The following is a 17,092-nucleotide window of genomic DNA, read 5'->3' as shown; positions in this document are numbered from 1 at the left end:
GTTGCTCTTCTATCAGCTTGAATCAGTCGGCCCATTCTCCTCTGACCTCTAGCATCAACAAGGCATTTTCGCCCACAGGACTGCCACATACTGGATGTTTTTCCCTTTTCACACCATTCTTTGTAAACCCTAGAAATGGTTGTGCGTGAAAATCCCAGTAACTAAACAGATTGTGAAATACTCAGACCGGCCCGTCTGGCACCAACAACCATGCCACGCTGAAAATTCTTTCCCATTCTGACATTCAGTTTGGAGTTCAGGAGATTGTCTTGACCAGGACCACACCCCTAAATGCATTGAAGCAACTGCCATGTGATTGGTTGATTAGATAATTGCATTAATGAGAAATTGAACAGGTGTTCCTAATAATCCTTTAGGTGAGTGTACATGTCACACGAGACAACAGTGTTGGTTATAAGGCACATTTTCCGACAATAAATGTTGAAGGCATGTATTTAGAGCAATTCATTGGGTGCTGTGTAAGGTAATACAATATTATAATCTATATACAAATGCTGTATTACTTTATTAATGCGTGGGTGAAAAAAACACTGAATTCAAACATTGATTCTTTTTTAAATTGTATTCAAAATTGTATTGATCAAAGACAAATTTACCAGTCTATTGATTTCCTTTGAACCACAAATGTAACCTTTAGAGAAAATTAATCACAATATCAGAAAACATAAAAAAAAAAAAGAACATCACAATCAAACTATTGGAGTGGAATTTCAGGACAGAAAATCAGATATTTTAATATTCAGATTAAAGCAGGCGTCCAAGTAAACAATAACCCATTCTCTATAGATAATGTAAACACGTATCTGAATACAATCTCTCTACTAAATCTACAGTAAGATCTTTTTATTTATTTTATTTATACAGAGAAATTGATGGAGGCCCAGGTCTCTTTTACCGCCATGCCCTGTATTACAACATTAAACAAATGTAAAACATACATGTTAGAAAACCAATCACAGTTAACAATGAAAAGTTAATTTATCTTAAACACCAGCTATGTTAACAGAATTATATAAATTCCTAAATAGTGATGTAGAGAATTTAAAGACTAATTTGTTTTAGGGCCAACTACAAAGTAGCACACGTGTAGTGATAATATTGTATTGTTAAATGCATCTCATAAATACTTTAGCAATATTCTCTGCATCAAAGCACTGCCTTACATTTGTTGTTTACATTTTAAAATAAAGAAAAAAATAATGGAGTTGTCATATGCTGCAGGAATATTGACACAATCTTAAAAGGGGGAAGGAAACAACATTTCTCTGGTGCTGTGTATGTTATGTTTCGACTACTCTGTTTTCCACTGAAGGAGTGGGAAATGTCCCAAAAACATTCTGTTGCATTTTGTGAAGGTTATTGCTTACCCAGTCATACAGACACACATTGCTTCCATCTTTTTACAAAAACCCTTTCCAATATAAACTCCCTTATCAACTTCCTCCTGATATTATACCATATACTGCACCTTTTCTAGGCCATGATGACTCCACACATAAATAGCCAAACGAACAAAGGTAGCCTATCTACTATATCTGATAGAGAGGCCCCAGATTTAAACCTTTTTATTTGCCCACTTCACAGAGAGATACGTTCAAAAATGAAATTAAGAAGTTGAATTTCAAAATATCAAAGAAATGTTAATGGCACAGTGGCAACAATTACTAGAAAAATATGAAAGAATGGAATAAATCGTTTAAACAAAAATTGCTGTGTGTCTTGATCTACATCTTGGATTCAGTGTCGGGACGTTTGGCATTCTCGTAATCATTCTCCTGAGAAATTAAATGATATGGTTTCTTCCTCTCCTCCAACACTGCATTCCCCATTTCCACATCTTTTGCCTGGAGCTCATGTCGAGACAGGAACTCCACAATGCCTGCCCCAATGGAATCACCCAAGACGTTGGTCGTAGTACGTAGCCGGTCACTACAACCCGGAAAAAGGGTACAAAGAAAAAGGTTAGCCAGGCGAAAGGTATACACAATGGTAGGACTGGCAAAGGTAGAGGGGGTGGCGAGACAGTTATTTAGAACGTAACACAACTAATTCCAATCAGAAAAAAAGATTCATATTTTGAGTTGTTTACCCATTGTTATCTGTTCTGTTGAAACATGGTCAAGTTAAATGGAACAGTCAACAATGATTTTGGATTTTGATGAAAGGTAAAGTTTTAAGGTTTTCATTGTAAATTAAAGTAGATGAAAAATAGGTCATTTGTTAGCAACATGGACAATTCCTATCTACTGCTGAAGAGTAGTCAGAGCACTCCCTAGAGGCTGTCCATTATTCTAATCACTGTGAAACATCCATGTTTTTATTAAATGAAGGTTGGACTCTGTCTGCATATTCCACCCATCCTAGTTTAAGGACAGTGGGATTTTGTCTCACTACCCAATTAGCTGTGTAATTTCTGTGAAGGGGATTTAATTGAAATGATTAATTTGGGCAACCTAATTATGTTTCTATGTTAAAACTCATTGCAAAAAATATGCAAATCTCCCCCCAAAAAACTGGTTCAAGACCGTAGGGATAGTAGTTAAGTGTGTCACTAGAGTAGTAGTTGCTAAAAAGGATGTGCAAAGTGTGAAATGATAGATACAGTAAATTATTTTCAGTTCCAGCCATTAGACTCATTTTATTTCACACAAAGTAATGTGTATTTAAACCATAAAAGTATAAGCGTTAGGAAAATGTAGTTCATTTATTCACATATCTAATTTTGAAAAAAATTCTAAATATTACTCACAGGAACCAATCAACTGCAATGATGAGAGTAATGTCATCAGTGGGAAGTCCGACAGAAGTCAGCACAATCACCATGGTGACCAGTCCAGCTTGTGGGATCCCAGCAGCTCCAATACTTGCTGCAGTGGCTGTGATGCTTTTTGATCATACATCATTAAAACGTTTTAAAATCTTATCTCCATAAATGATGTAACTAAATTGTAAACATAACATTTAAATTCTCTAAAAACATACCTTATAAACCTTGGACACTAAGACTAACCTGATTGTTATGATCTGACCTAAATTCATCTCCATGTTGTTGACTTGGGCTATAAAGATGGCCGCCAAGGCCTCGTACAGTGCAGTTCCATCCATGTTGATGGTGGCGCCCACCGGTAACACAAAACGTGTTATGCGCTTGTCTACCTTGTTGTTCTCCTCCAGACACTTGAAAGTGATGGGTAGGGTTGCTGAACTGAGGTAAAGAAACAGATAGTGTTGAAGTATGACTGGTCTTTTGTTTAAAACAGGGTGGTTTAATGGCCTAAACCACTGCCTCTGGTATACATGTATTGCTGCATGGTAGGTTTGAATTCAGCCCACTGCTCTTTCAGCAGAATATATCTTTTCTGTCTTTCCAGGCTGCCTCAATAAAGCAAGTGTTTCATTTACCCCATAATCTGAGCAGGAACCAATCAACTAGGATTTGAGTCGGGGCCCAAAGGCAGGGTCAGGAGTGTTTAGTTTAAGCATAATCTGAGTTCAGGTGTGAGAAGAGGCTAGGGTGGATAGCAGCAGTGTTTGAGATCCTTACCTGGAGGAGGTTCCGAGGGCTGTGATTAGGGCTTCCACCAACCCCATGATGAAGAGGAAGGGGTTCAACCGCGTGATGGCGAAGTACAGGCCGGGGAGGATGATGAAAGCATGGATGGACAGGCCTATGATTACCGTGATGGTGTACATGGCCAGCTGACCTCCCATTTCAGTGATGTCGTCCATCTCCACAATCTTCCCCGATATGAGGAAGAGGATACCGATCGGAGCGTACCTGAAGGGCAGAGTTAGGAGATGGGTTTTGTTTGGACATTCCCAGAATGTCTCCTGTGTATTATTGTTTTGAATATGTTTGGTCTCTGGTGGGCAGACATCAGGAAAATCACAAGTTCACATATTCATTGACAAAACGTAGTTTAAATCTATCAAATGGCTGCCTGGAAATATTTTAGATTTATTTTAGTGAATGTCATAAAAAGCTTTGTTAAGATGTTGAACCATTTAGCACCAGAAAGCTGAGGCAGTTCTGTGTTAGGCAATTTTCTCTGCAATCCTTTAGACATGATATCAGATCTTGGCTGTACAGAGTTGTCAGAGAATTCACAACAAAATACCTCCGGCAGAGGATAAATAAAGCCTTTTAATTCAATTGTGAGTGGAGGATAAACATTGTAACATCCTCCTCTGCTGGGATGCCATACTGTAGATAGACTTAACATTCCAAAGCACACATGCACACACACAAACACACACACACAAAAAACATGTGATACTTATAAACAACCCAACCATATACACCAACTACTCACCACATGATAATAGCCACCAGTTTCATGATGGCCTCATTGAGGCTGTCGAAGAACTCCCTGAGGGGCTGGCCCTGCTCCTTCATGTTACCGATGATGAGGCCGAAGCACATGGAGAAGACCACTAGCCCCAGGGCGTTGACGCCGTTCACCTGCCCTGGGATGGGAATCGCCTCCTCCCGAGTTATCTGCTCCGTCAGGTTGGTCAAGTTGAAGAAGGAGTCGTTGACGGTCACAGTCACATGGACAATTCGCTTTCCATATTTGGTTTTGAACTGAAGTGAAAGAGACAGTTATGTAAGTCATGGGTTAACGTATTGTTTAAGGGACAATAACTTTCAGTGAAAGTGATGTTCCTGACATGTTGTTCGTAAGTAGTTACTGTATAGTTATTTAGACATCTAATCAGTGGAGCTCCTAAAAGCAAAGCATGAGCAACTGGAGCGCTGAAAGGTTGAATGTGCCTGTTCCATTCATCTCAGCCTCATAACTTATACAATGTTCGTCTGTATCACTGCAGTAGTATTTGGTTTGGTCCAGTTGGCTCTATGGCAACTCTGCCTGGAGACGGTCCGGACCTCAGAGTCGTTAGCCCCCTGGAGACATGCTCTTCCATGGTCTTCCATTACTTACTTTTTCTTGCCCCAGTGGAGAATTTCTATTTAGTGCTCAGTTCCGGACTTTGTCTCCCATCCTGCCCCCACCATGCTACTACTGCGACCCTGCCAAGGCTCCTTTACTGCAGCTCAAACTGCATTGTGTCCTTCAACCATAATGCAACTTGACAACATTATATGAGTGATGGAAGTTCTTTCTTCTTTACCAGTGGTGATCATTTTTTGTTAACACATTGCAGCTTTTGTCATTTGTTCCAAGTGGTCAAAATATTTTTTCCAGTTTAAGTTGAAGTTCCACTTCCGGTCTCTTAGTGTGATTAATTACCAGAAAATGTGTATTGAGAATGGCCGTAATCCTACCAAATGTATAAAAAATTTCAATACCATATTTTTTTATTTTTATGGATGGAATGTCAAGCTATTTCCCCATCTGATTATTGAGTGGGAAAATATTTTCAAAATACAGTGGTAAAGACATTCTTGAAAGTCAAGACAATCTATGTTCTCAGGACATGCAAAAGAAGTGGAAAATCATTCGGACATTTTCACTTAGGGGTGTATTCACTTTTGTTGCCAACGGTTTAGACATTAATGGCTGTGTGTTGAGTTATATTGAGTGGACAACAAATTTACACTGTTATACAAGCTGTTCACTCACTACTTTACATTGTAGCAAAGTGTCATTTTTTCAGTGTTGTCAGATATAACGAAATATTTGTAGAAATGTGAGGGGTGTACTCACTTTTGTGAGATACTGTATATATATATATATATATATATATATATATATATATATATATATGAATCAGAAATGAGCATGGTTGGCTAAACCATAAAGACTCTTCTTCATGTCCTAATTACTGTACATGCAATGTGACCAGGGGAAAAAATTTCTGTTTTGAATATCTGTTTGAATATCAACTTTGTCAGTGTCAGAGTCTAGAAAAACATAAATAACAATTAGTTACGTTCTGGTCCTTTATACAGCACTGTGAAACAAAAAATGATTTGGAGATTTGGATTACAAATTTAAATGATATAATGCTAGAATTAAATGCCTGATGGAGCTGACAATAATCCAGTTAGAAAAACAACAGAAATCATGTTATGATTGATGAAAATGTGTATATTTTTTAAAATGATCTATTTGTTTGTGGGAAATGTAAGAATTGTTCCAATGTTCAGAAACCTCTGAGTAAAACAGTAATTCGATACTTAACCTGCTGTGTACAGGCCTGGACCAGGTTTGGTGGAAACATGTTTCTGAAATAAAAATGCACAGTCATCACCTACCAAGGAAGGGGATAATATTATCATCACATTCTGAGGAAGGGACTACATTATCATCACATGCCACGGAAGGACTACATTATCATCACATACCACGGAAGGGACTACATTATCATCACATACCACGGAAGGGACTGCATTATCATCACATACCACGGAAGGGACTACATTATCATCACATACCACGGAAGGGACTACATTATCATCACATACCACGGGAGGGACTACATTATCATCGCATACCACGGAAGGGACTACATTATCAGTAAACAGTGCATCTTTCCTCTGCTATACCCTTGACTCCCTTCCTACATTAGCACGTAGCTAGATACCTGATGAGATCCAGGAAGGCATCAGCCGGGCTTATGTCCTCTATCTTGGACTGTTTCATGAACTCATCCCTTGACCCTTTCCCAGGGTGGATGATGAGCACCATGATGATGCCGATGATGACAGCGATGATGGTGGTGGTCATGTAATAAACCACAGCTCGCATGCCCATCTTTCCTGAAGCCTTACTGTCCAATGCTGCCATGCCTGATTGGGAGAGGGAGTGGTTGTTTAGAAGAACACTATTACTGGGCAACATTTCTAAAACATTTTAATAGCAGTGTCATTCAAAAAACACTTTTAATAGCAATTGTCTGTTATCTTAATAGTCGTTCTGGCATGATGTGTTGGAGTCTGAGGGCCAATAGTGAGTCCTTGCTCTAGCCAAGGAGAACAAAAAGCCCTAAGGCAGAAACAGAACTGAGAACTATGAGAACTGAGAGGCCACAGAAGTGTATAAGCCGTTACATAGACAAGTGTTGGCTGTTATTGGAACAGCAGGGATCTTACACATCCCATCACCAGACAATGGGTTGAACTCAGTGAATTGAGGCTGTAAGGTGTAACAGCAAGAGACCAGCAGATGACCACAGTGTGAACCAGCCTATTGCTCCTCTTTCTCAGAAATGATGGAACCTAATTTATCATTTATCATGACCTGTTGGAGGATGCAGCCTAATACAAAGAGTGAATAGGTGTGAAGAATGGAGATCAATGGACGTTCTGGCATTTGTTAAACAAGTGCAACTGCAAATCCAGCTACGAAGCATACAGGAAAGGAAAATATGAATGTTTCGATCAGAGGTTTTAGGTAATGTTTATGATTTCCTTCAGCCTACTGTAGTCTTTTAATCTTACAAAAAGACAAAAATAAAAACACAGATAAGCTATTGTATAGATTCTTCAACCTGACTTCAATAACGTTTTCTGTGATTTACCAAGGGCTATTTTGTTCTGTTGATTGAGAAAGGGTGTAACCGAGACATATGTGCTCATTTAATCCAGTAACTGTAGACACACCCCCACCTTGACCTTCCCTTTCACCTCTTTCAGCTCGCACTCATCAGGCCTCCCACAATCCTTTTAGCTCCCTTGTGCATCTGCTCCTCTCTTTCTCAGTCTTTTCCCATCCTCCTCTCTGTTAGTACTGGGAAACCTGTCCACTTGCCATGCGCCAATAACAACATTGCATCTCAACATCACCATGGAAACTAAAAACAAGTCAGCGTGACCACTTTAATGGGACAGAAGAAATGACTCCCATGGGTTCTTTTCAGGGTTACTACAAAGAGGAAAAACTGTCCACCACACTTTCTTCCTTCTTCTAAACCACCTTCCGATCCATGTTTAGGGTGTTTAAAGAGTTTAAAAATAGAAATGACTACTAAATAAAGTATGGCCACAGCTTATTTCTGAATTCACATATTACACTAAACGTGTTATTTGGCAGTCCCAGTGGGAGAACCTTTTAAAAAGGATATTTTAGTTTCCAGATATATCCCTTTTTGGGGTTTTATGTTTAACCTTATTCACAGAAGGTTCTACATGTAACTCAAAAGGGTTCTTCACAGGGATACCCAAAGAATCAATTAGGAAGCCTATTTTCTGACAGTATAGAGTTTAAATCAAAGTTTGTTTAAATGGGAAATTAGATGCAGATCAGCTCAATGTAGAGCTTGCTGCTTCAGAACTAGTTTCAAGGTCAGGGTGAACCCCTCGGCATGATATAATGCACATCATACCAAATTGGGCCATATTGATCCTAACCTGACCTTCTATGGCACTCTGAGAGCTGTTTACTTGCGTAGAGAGCCTATTTTCTGGGGTGAATTGGGTGCTTTTATGCTTGCGAAGTAAAGCAGCTACCTCCATCCCTCCTCCATCCTTCTCTGCACCACATTTTAACAGCAAAGAAGCACAATGAATTGATTGTCACCATGCCAGCAACTCGTGGCCAAAGGGAGTCTGGAGTGTAAGGGTGGCAATCAATTTCACAAGGATCAAGCGAAAGTCGAGAAGAACCTGTAAAGTTGAGTCTAATTCGCTGCTAAATATGTCCTTTAAAAAGAAATACTGCTAAATTCAGCCTTCATGGTCCAAACATGTAACTGTGCCTTGGTCAGAGGACCACAGTGTGATGACTCAGCGTACCTGTGATGAGGCTGGACACCAGCAGGGGGAGCACCAACATCTGGAGCATCCTCATCAGCAGCTCCCCGGGGAAGGAGAAGTACTTGACCTCCCGGTAGGTCATCTTATAGGGGCGCAGGGCAAAGCCCAGGATTATACCTGGACGATCAGGGGTGATTAATGTACATGAAACATGAACATGGATCTCTGTATAGTGCAGAGGACTATGTCAAGCTCTGTCTCCCAGTCACATCCAGAATTAGGTTTGTAGGTGAGTCCTCCCTAGAGGATTGATTTCAATAAGAGCATTCAGACTGTGTCGATGGGTGTGTGTGGGTGTGTTTGTGTGTGTGTGTGTGTGTGTGTGTCGGTGTGTGTGTATTTGTATGTACTGTGCCTCTGTCTGGGTCCCTGGAGATTGGTGTTGCATTCAGGGGTCAGTGAGTGTTCGCTCACCAATAACGACAGCCGCTACAGTAAAGAGAACAAAGGCGTTCTTCCTGAAGAAGGCCTGGACGTCTTCCTTAGAGATGTCCTCTACTTTCCTCTTGGCCTTCATGGTCCTGATGTGGATTCCCTCCCGGATTCGCTGCATCCTAGCGTGGGAATCTAAAGCCAGAAGGGTTCCCCATTACGTTTGGTCATGTCTGCAGAGGGACTTGGAGTGTCACACACCTTTTACACACCCATAGATTCTGAACCAAAACCAATGGCCTGGACCAATTCTTACTCTGTTGATATTTACCAGAGAAGAACCAAAACCAATGGCCTGGACCAGTTCTTACTCTGTTGATATTTACCAGAGAAGAACCAAAACCAATGGCCTGGACCAGGTCTTACTCGGTTGATATTTACCAGAGAAGAACCAAAACCAGTGGCCTGGACCAGTTTCTACTCTGTTGATAGTTACCAGAGAAGAACCAAAACCAATGGCTTGGACCAGTTCTTACTCTGTTGCTATTTCCCAGAGAAGAACCAAAACCAATGGCCTGGACCAGCTCTTACTCGGTTGATATTTACCAGAGAAGAACAAAAACCAATGGCCTGGACCAGCTCTTACTCGGTTGATATTTACCAGAGAAGAACCAAAACCAATGGCCTGGACCAGTTTTTACTCTGTTGATAGTTACCAGAGAAGAAACAAAACCAATGGCCTGGACCAGCTCTTACTCGGTTGATATTTACCAGAGAAGAACCAAAACCAATGGCCTGGACCAGCTCTTACTAGGTTGATATTTACCAGAGAAGAACCAAAACCATTGGCCTGGACCAGTTTTTACTCTGTTGATAGTTACCAGAGAAGAACAAAAACCAATGGCCTGGACCAGCTCATACTCTGTTTATAGTTACCAGGGAAGAACCAATACCAATGGCCTGGACCAGCTCTTACTCTGTTGATAGTTACCAGAGAAGATCCAAAACCAATGGTCTGGACCAGTTCTTATTCTGTTGATATTTACCAGAGAAGATCCAAAACCAATGGTCTGGACCAGTTCTTATTCTGTTGATAGCTACCGGAGAAGAAATTATATGACACAATACAAGAATCATGTCGTTGAAATGGAACGTTCACATCAACATTGGTTTTGATTAAATATAAGAAACAAGGATAGCTTCAATTTTTTATAGCGAATGTTGACTAAACCAAAATTAGAAACAACATTACATTACATTAATAGATCTTCTCTATTAATTGTAATCTAAAAGAAAAGGTTACAATTTTAGTCAAAAGAAAATTGCATTATTTTTTAATTTGATGAATCCATCCATGACAAGCATGGATTCCAGAGGCTGCAGCCCTGCTTTCCCCCATATAACCTGGCAACGAACTCATCAGTCTATCCTGGAGGATATTTATTCATACAATCACTTGAAAACCGATGTAAACCTGAATAATGAAATAACACAAAACAATACAAAAATCACAAAACAAACACCCTAAGTGAGTATTAGTTCTTCTACTCATGTTTTAAGATGTAGTGCACACTCACGTGCAATACATGTTCTGATTTAATGCATACCCAGCAACTTCCAGATTCTTCTACACAAATGCATTTAGCATTTCAATGAATTTAGAAGATGTGAACATCTTTGCGGTCATGCACGGCCACATTAACAATAAATCGGCTCTGGTCATTTCATTGCACAACAACCGCTGACAACTCTTTAAAGCAGTCATTTTTGATTTTTTTTTTTAAACTTCAAAATTGAAATGAACTGACCTTTCAACGCCGTAGATGTCTGCTCTGAACGAATGTCCTCTTCCTGATGGTGTTGTCCTGAGGACAGGTCAGTCAGGTGGACAGAGAGCAGCAGCGATAGAGGCAGGCTGGGGGTCCAGAGAGCCGTAGAAGCACACAAGCTGAAGACTGGGCGATGGAGTGATAGAGGCAGACACGCCGTGATCGTGAGGTGTGTGTGTACATATGTTCTCTTGAAGAAGACTGAGGCAATCCCTCATACTCTCATTCTCTGAAGAAGGAGGAGACTTCGAAACTCAGCACAAGAGAGAAGACAGTGGGAGGAGTCAGTGGGTTTACCTAGCTTATGTTAAAAGAAGTATACATGTACACTGTTTTAGTCAACAGACTGGGGCGGCAGGGTGGCCTAGTGGTTAACAAGGCCGAACAGTAATCAGATTGTTAAATCAAATCCCTGAGCCGGCAAGGTGAACAAAATGTTGGTGGATGGTTTTGACTCTTAAGGCAGTAACCCTTAGGTGGATGCTGACAATGATAATGGGTTCTTACCTACAGGACATGCTGTAAACTAGATGTTGACCAATTTCTGTAGAACATGCTCAGCTCAAACCTCTTCCCCTCTTTAACAGGCTCTTCATCTCTGACTGGATTCTTTAGAAACTGTTATAGCCTGTGGGCCAGTGGGCAAGCTCAGTTCCAATGCAAGGTGGTATGGTTCTATTCTTCTGCTTTAGTGTAACCTCATCTACAAATAGGAACATAGCAGCTGTATTGATATTGCAATCCAGCAAGGTCTAAACTGTGACGATGTCAGTGTCTGCTGTCATAGGATTCTAATTAGTCTCAATATCAGCCAATTATTTACTTTTATAAAGCCCTTTTTTATATAAGCAGCAAACAACAAGAATGAGTGTGCAGTGGCTTGGAAAAAGTTCCTAGTAGGGTTGAAACCTAGGAAGAAGCCTGGAGGGAGCCAGTCTTTAAAGGGTGGACAGTCTTCCTCTGGCTCTGCGGGAGTACATCATAATTTAAGTTGACCAGTGGGTCAATCCAAGAAGGTGGGCTGTATCCAGAGTCTTTAAACTGACTCTAGATCAGCGGCTCCATGTCGATAAGGACAGGGACAACCAGGTGGACAGAGTTATCAAATAGAAGCTAGAACTGCAACAGTACCAGGTGTAGTTTAGGCAGGGACAGATAGGAGTTGTCAGGACAGGTAGTCTTAAAACCACGTCCTCCTCAGCAGTGCCGGCTCTAGCCTTTTGGGCCCCTAAGCAAAATTGTATTCAGGGCCCCCTCCCCTAGTGGCCAGGGGCTCCCTAGCGGTCGAAGCGACCCCATTAGTTGCTCATGCCTAGAACCAGCCCAGCTCCTAAGACGTATCTATTTAGGCAAAATGTAGTGTTTGATTGCTTGATTTGCTTTGTTTTTAGTAGCTCAGGTTATGGTATTTTGCAACTATTTTAATACATTTATGTGTTTGGTAATGCACAATGGACGTATTATTATTAATAATAATATGAAGGTATATAACTCATTGGGAACTATTATTTTAGTTCAAATTAAATCCACTGGGTAACTGACACACAAGAAATACAATTAGAGTTAGTTGAAAAAGTGTAACTTGAGCGGTAGTGGGTGACCTCACTGTTTGGAAAATGTATTCCCCAGTGAAGTAGAATATAATTAGTGAAGAATACCCCTGGAATCAGGCCACACCACATCCACTTACAAATTAAACTGTAAGGCAGGATGGCAGAAAAATGAATGAATATACATTTACTCTAATGAGGACTAATGTTTAGTAGGGATTAAAAAAAAGGAACACAGGATTCTGAAGTGTGTCTGAATCTGCCCTAGTGACATGTATCTTTCATATTCATTGGAAATATATGTAAAATGTGAGAAATAACTGGTGTGACTTTGAGCCCTGTACAGAGACAGTAGAAGGTTGAATGTCTCCAGTCAGTCCTGTAGACTTGGCCAACCAGGCAAGATTATGAAGGGCACATTTCAGGGGGCTATTCATAGCCCAGCACTCCCATCACCACCAACTAATAATTAATCAGCAAGGGAGTCCTATTTTCATTGTTTATTCTTCAAAGTTTAAGTGAAGACACATTCAATACAAACCGGGGCTGCCGGTAGTTGGTGGTGGCTCCATTTGTATGCCCGTCACACAAGACATGATGCCCTGGCAGGACATCCAGGCTGGGCAGATCAGCCCGGTCCAGGAGAGCAAGTCAATCATTGCAACTTATCCTTTTTGTAACGCTTAGAAGATCGATCAGCCTTGAGAGCTGCTCAAAACCATTTAAAATCCTAGTATATCAGGCTAATATATGTTAGTCAGTCTCAGAGACCAATATGGACTGCAAAGCCATGCACATAACACAGATCATTTCACAGTGGGGGTTTCCAAAAAAAGATTGGAGGTCTCCACTGTTTTGGGGTTCATGCTTCATGCCCATTGACTGCTGACATATATATAAAGGCACAAGCTGTGTATAGTGTGCAGTCTTTGGTAATAGTTGTCTATGAGGCCCTAAATTCTTGTAGGTGGTATAGTTGCCCATTCGTCTTTGCCAAATGCCTCCAGGTCATGTAAAGTCTTTGGTCATCTTGCATGAACCGCACGTTTGAGATCTCCCCAGAGTGGCTCGATGATATTACGGTCAGCAGACTGTGATGGCCACTCCAGAACCTTCACCTTTTTCTGCTGTAACGACTGGAGGATCAATTTGGCCTTGTGCTTAGGGTCATCGTTGTGCTATAAAGCCCAAGTGTCCCATGCGCAGCTTTTGTGCAGAAGAATGCCAGTATTTTCTGATAACATGCTGCAATCTTATTGCCATCAAGATTCCCCATGCATTTAGAGATCACCCCCCCCAAAACATCAGTGAGCTACCACCATGCTTCACAGTGGGGAATTAATTATTTTCACTATAGGTCTTGTTCACCCCTCTCTAAACCTAAAGCTTATGGTTGTGACCATAAATCTCTGTTTTGGTCCCGTCACTCCAAATTACAGTGTGCCAGAAGCTGTGAGGCATGTCAAGGTGTTGTCGGGCATATTGTTACCTGGCTTTTTTGCGGCAACTTTAAATGTCATTTTCTCCTGTGTGTGTCACCTTGTGTGTCTGTAAAAAGGCCAAACATTCAAGGGTATGTAAACTTTTGATCAGGGCCATTTGGGTGATTTCTGTTATTGTGTCAAAATTTCTCAATTTCTGCCGGGGTATGCAAATTTATGAGACAGGAAGAATGATTTCAGAATAGAAGACCAGTGACGGTTCTGAGCTGTACATTCACCACACTCATGTGAGCTCACCTATACAGCCCTTCCAGTCATGAGCACCTCAATAACACATCGCAATGTTCATTTAATGTTCATTTTATTTTGTTGAAAGGCAAGAAAGTCATCTGTGCAAGGATTTGTGTAAGATGGTGATTTATTAGGTAGAAAACAGAAACTTGTCTTGTATTTGGACATATGGATCCATAATCTTCCCTTTTAACACATACATTTAACCTAATTTCACAAATGACACTGAAAGATTATATTTTATAATAATTAATGCTCCTGATACAAGTTCCAGCTTTTGATGGTTGATCTTCAGCTTTTTATGGTTGATCTTCAGCTTTTTGACAGATATTAACAGTCCTGCTACAATATGATATTTATGCTTGACTTAACGATGGCCAGTTGGCCCAACCCAAGGCAACAAAGCAGACCATAATGCCCCCATGCTTTACAGTTGGTATTTAGTTCTTTCGGTTCAAGGGCAATGTTTTGTTTCCACCAAACATGATATTTGGCATTGCTGCCAAACTATTTAATTTTTCACTCATCAATCCAGAACACACTGTTGTAGTAGTTATGGTCTTTACTTAGGTGTTGTCTGGGAAATGCCAGTCATGTCTTCATATTCTTTTTTTTGACAGCAGCGGCTTCTTCCTTCCTGCAGTCGCTTTCTGACAGTTGACTCAGGCACTTTATCCTGATAATGATCATGGCAAGAAAGGCATGTGGATGCTTGGCATTACCCTAGGGACTTCTATGAGCATCTTTCTGACAACCTTTTCTATGTGGATTGGCAGTGGTCTGTCATTTTCTCCATTGGTAGATAAATTGTCAGACTGTTGAATAACATATTTTAAATTGCTTTGTAACTCCTCCTAAACTAAGGGGCATCAATAATCTTTCTTTTGAGGGCCTGACATGATGTGATACCACACACCCATATTATTTAAACCAAACAAGACACATTTTCTAATATTTATGAAAGGCTGGACCCTCCCAAATTACTCTCTAATGATTTTCAAATTATTTGCACTGGTTTCGTAGCTCTTTATTCTAATTTTAGTGATTTTATGTGATGGTTAAGATAGGAGTGTACTAACTTTTTCTGCATACAGAAATGGGGTTATCTATATTAATGAATGTAGTTGGAATTTAGCTCAGATATTAATTTGTCCGATTATGTAAAATCAAAGAAATGTTTGCAGCGATGAACTTCCTTTTTCACATGACTGAAAGTGTCTTGATACCAACAGTGTTATTTATTATTATAACTCCAAGAACACCTGGCAGGTAATGTACACACACAGGTTGAAAAACGTATTTATTGTATTCCTATGTGTAGTAACAATCCTCTTTCATTGCTGAATTTGTCTGTTCTTAGAGTTTTTTTTGTTGTTGTTTGAAGTACCTGCTAAAGGAATAATGAACCTGTCTGAGTTTATATTGAAAGATTGACGCGTGACCTAAATACTGTCAGACAGGTGATTTGGGATGCCTTGATTATCCAGCATGACATCAGTGTCACCATGTGGTGGATGAGGAGACTTGTGCAACTACAAGAGACAATGGGATCATTCTGAGTTCCTTAATAACATGTTTATACACATTATATCTGATATTTTATTTGGTTGCATGGTCCTACAATGGAGACTGTTTAAATCATGTTGATTGTCTTTAGCTTAGCAATTTGTTGTGAATTACATTCATTATAACCATTTATTATTAGCATTGCTAATAAATTATAATCATTTAATAGCTATGCAAAATTAGCACAAGATAGTAAAAAGTCTGGACATTAAGATACATTTTAGCCTGGATGTGTAATATGTTTTTCTGAACAAAATACAATGACTATAATACCCCAATAATTGGCACATACATGACATGCAGTTTTCAGGGACCCAATCTGGCTCGACAGCTCCACTTTTACAACAGTGGCCAGAAATCCCAGAATGCATCTTGAAGATGACTTTTGACCAATAGATGGCCGTGTATTATTCCAGATGTTTTCCAGTTGGCAGTATCTGTATGATTTTGTCTTGTATTCGCACTCTCATCCAATCCCAGGTGCACAGACTTATGAGTCACTCAGTTTTTCTCCTAATTTAGTGTTCTCAATTACCACCCTCATTGCATACAGGCATATTAAAGTCGCAATAGTCATACAGTTATTATATTCTGTATGTATAGGCAAATAAGGTAATAACTGAGAAACAAGATAACACACAAGACTTCAAGTCACTAGTGTGCAATTAGAATATAACTCTATTAAGGTTTTAAGCCACCAGTGTGCTATTAGAATATAACTCTATTAAGGTTTTAAGCCACAAGTGTGCTATTAGAATATAACTCTATTAAGGTTTTAAGCCACTAGTGTGCTATTAGAATATAACTCTATTAAGGTTCTAAGCCACTAGTGTGCTATTAGAATATAACTCTATTAAGGTTTTAAGCCACTAGTGTGCTATTAGAATATAACTCTATTAAGGTTTTAAGCCACTAGTGTGCTATTAGAATATAACTCTATTAAGGTTTTAAGCCACTAGTGTGCTACCAGGATAGAATACTTTGAAGCTCTAAGTCATACCATGACACAGGAATAGGTCTCAGTAAATACAGATGTATTTATAATACATAATTTATAAACTGTACACATTTTAAACACCGCCATGACTGAATTCCATTTCAGTACCATAAAATGAGGATGTACTTGTGGAACATGCTTTTGAGGTAGAAGTTTCAATGACCTCTGATTTATGGCTGATAATGACTCTGTTCAGACCAAATTATTAACACTGTATGGACTTCTCACCCAGCTGTAGTCTTGTAAATATAGAGAGCTCTGCGCTACGGTCAGAGAGAGAGATTATGATACAGGTCTATGTACAC

At 39.8% G+C, this 17,092-nt stretch overlaps 1 protein-coding gene across 1 annotated transcript; it reads right to left on the bottom strand.

Moving 5' to 3' along the window:
* Positions 1–4,330: 4,330 nt before the first annotated feature.
* LOC105025171 (excitatory amino acid transporter 1) lies at positions 4,331–11,003 on the bottom strand. The gene is made up of 6 exons (XM_020053393.2): positions 10,921–11,003; positions 9,155–9,307; positions 8,720–8,857; positions 6,571–6,775; positions 6,169–6,211; positions 4,331–4,606 (listed from the first exon to the last, which is right to left on the bottom strand). Exons 2-6 carry the CDS (start codon positions 9,291–9,293, stop codon positions 4,331–4,333), a joined length of 801 nt encoding a protein of 266 aa, XP_019908952.1. The 5' UTR covers positions 9,294–9,307; positions 10,921–11,003.
* Between the last annotated feature and the right edge of the window lie 6,089 nt (positions 11,004–17,092).

Source organism: Esox lucius, chromosome 14, assembly GCF_011004845.1.
Source record: "Esox lucius isolate fEsoLuc1 chromosome 14, fEsoLuc1.pri, whole genome shotgun sequence".
Classification (NCBI taxonomy): domain Eukaryota; kingdom Metazoa; phylum Chordata; class Actinopteri; order Esociformes; family Esocidae; genus Esox; species Esox lucius.
Note: the sequence above shows the minus strand (reverse complement) of the source record. Positions and strands in the feature narration are given on the sequence as shown.

Coding starts and splice junctions, on each gene's coding strand:
- LOC105025171 (XM_020053393.2), bottom strand. CDS start 9,293: ATGCAGCGAATCCGGGAGGGAATCCACATCAGGACCATGAAGGCCAAG. Junction 8,858..9,154: donor TGTAGCGGCTGTCGTTATTG/GTGAGCGAACAC, acceptor CTGATCGTCCAG/GTATAATCCTGGGCTTTGCC. Junction 6,212..6,570: donor GCCTTCCTGGATCTCATCAG/GTATCTAGCTAC, acceptor TTTTTATTTCAG/AAACATGTTTCCACCAAACC.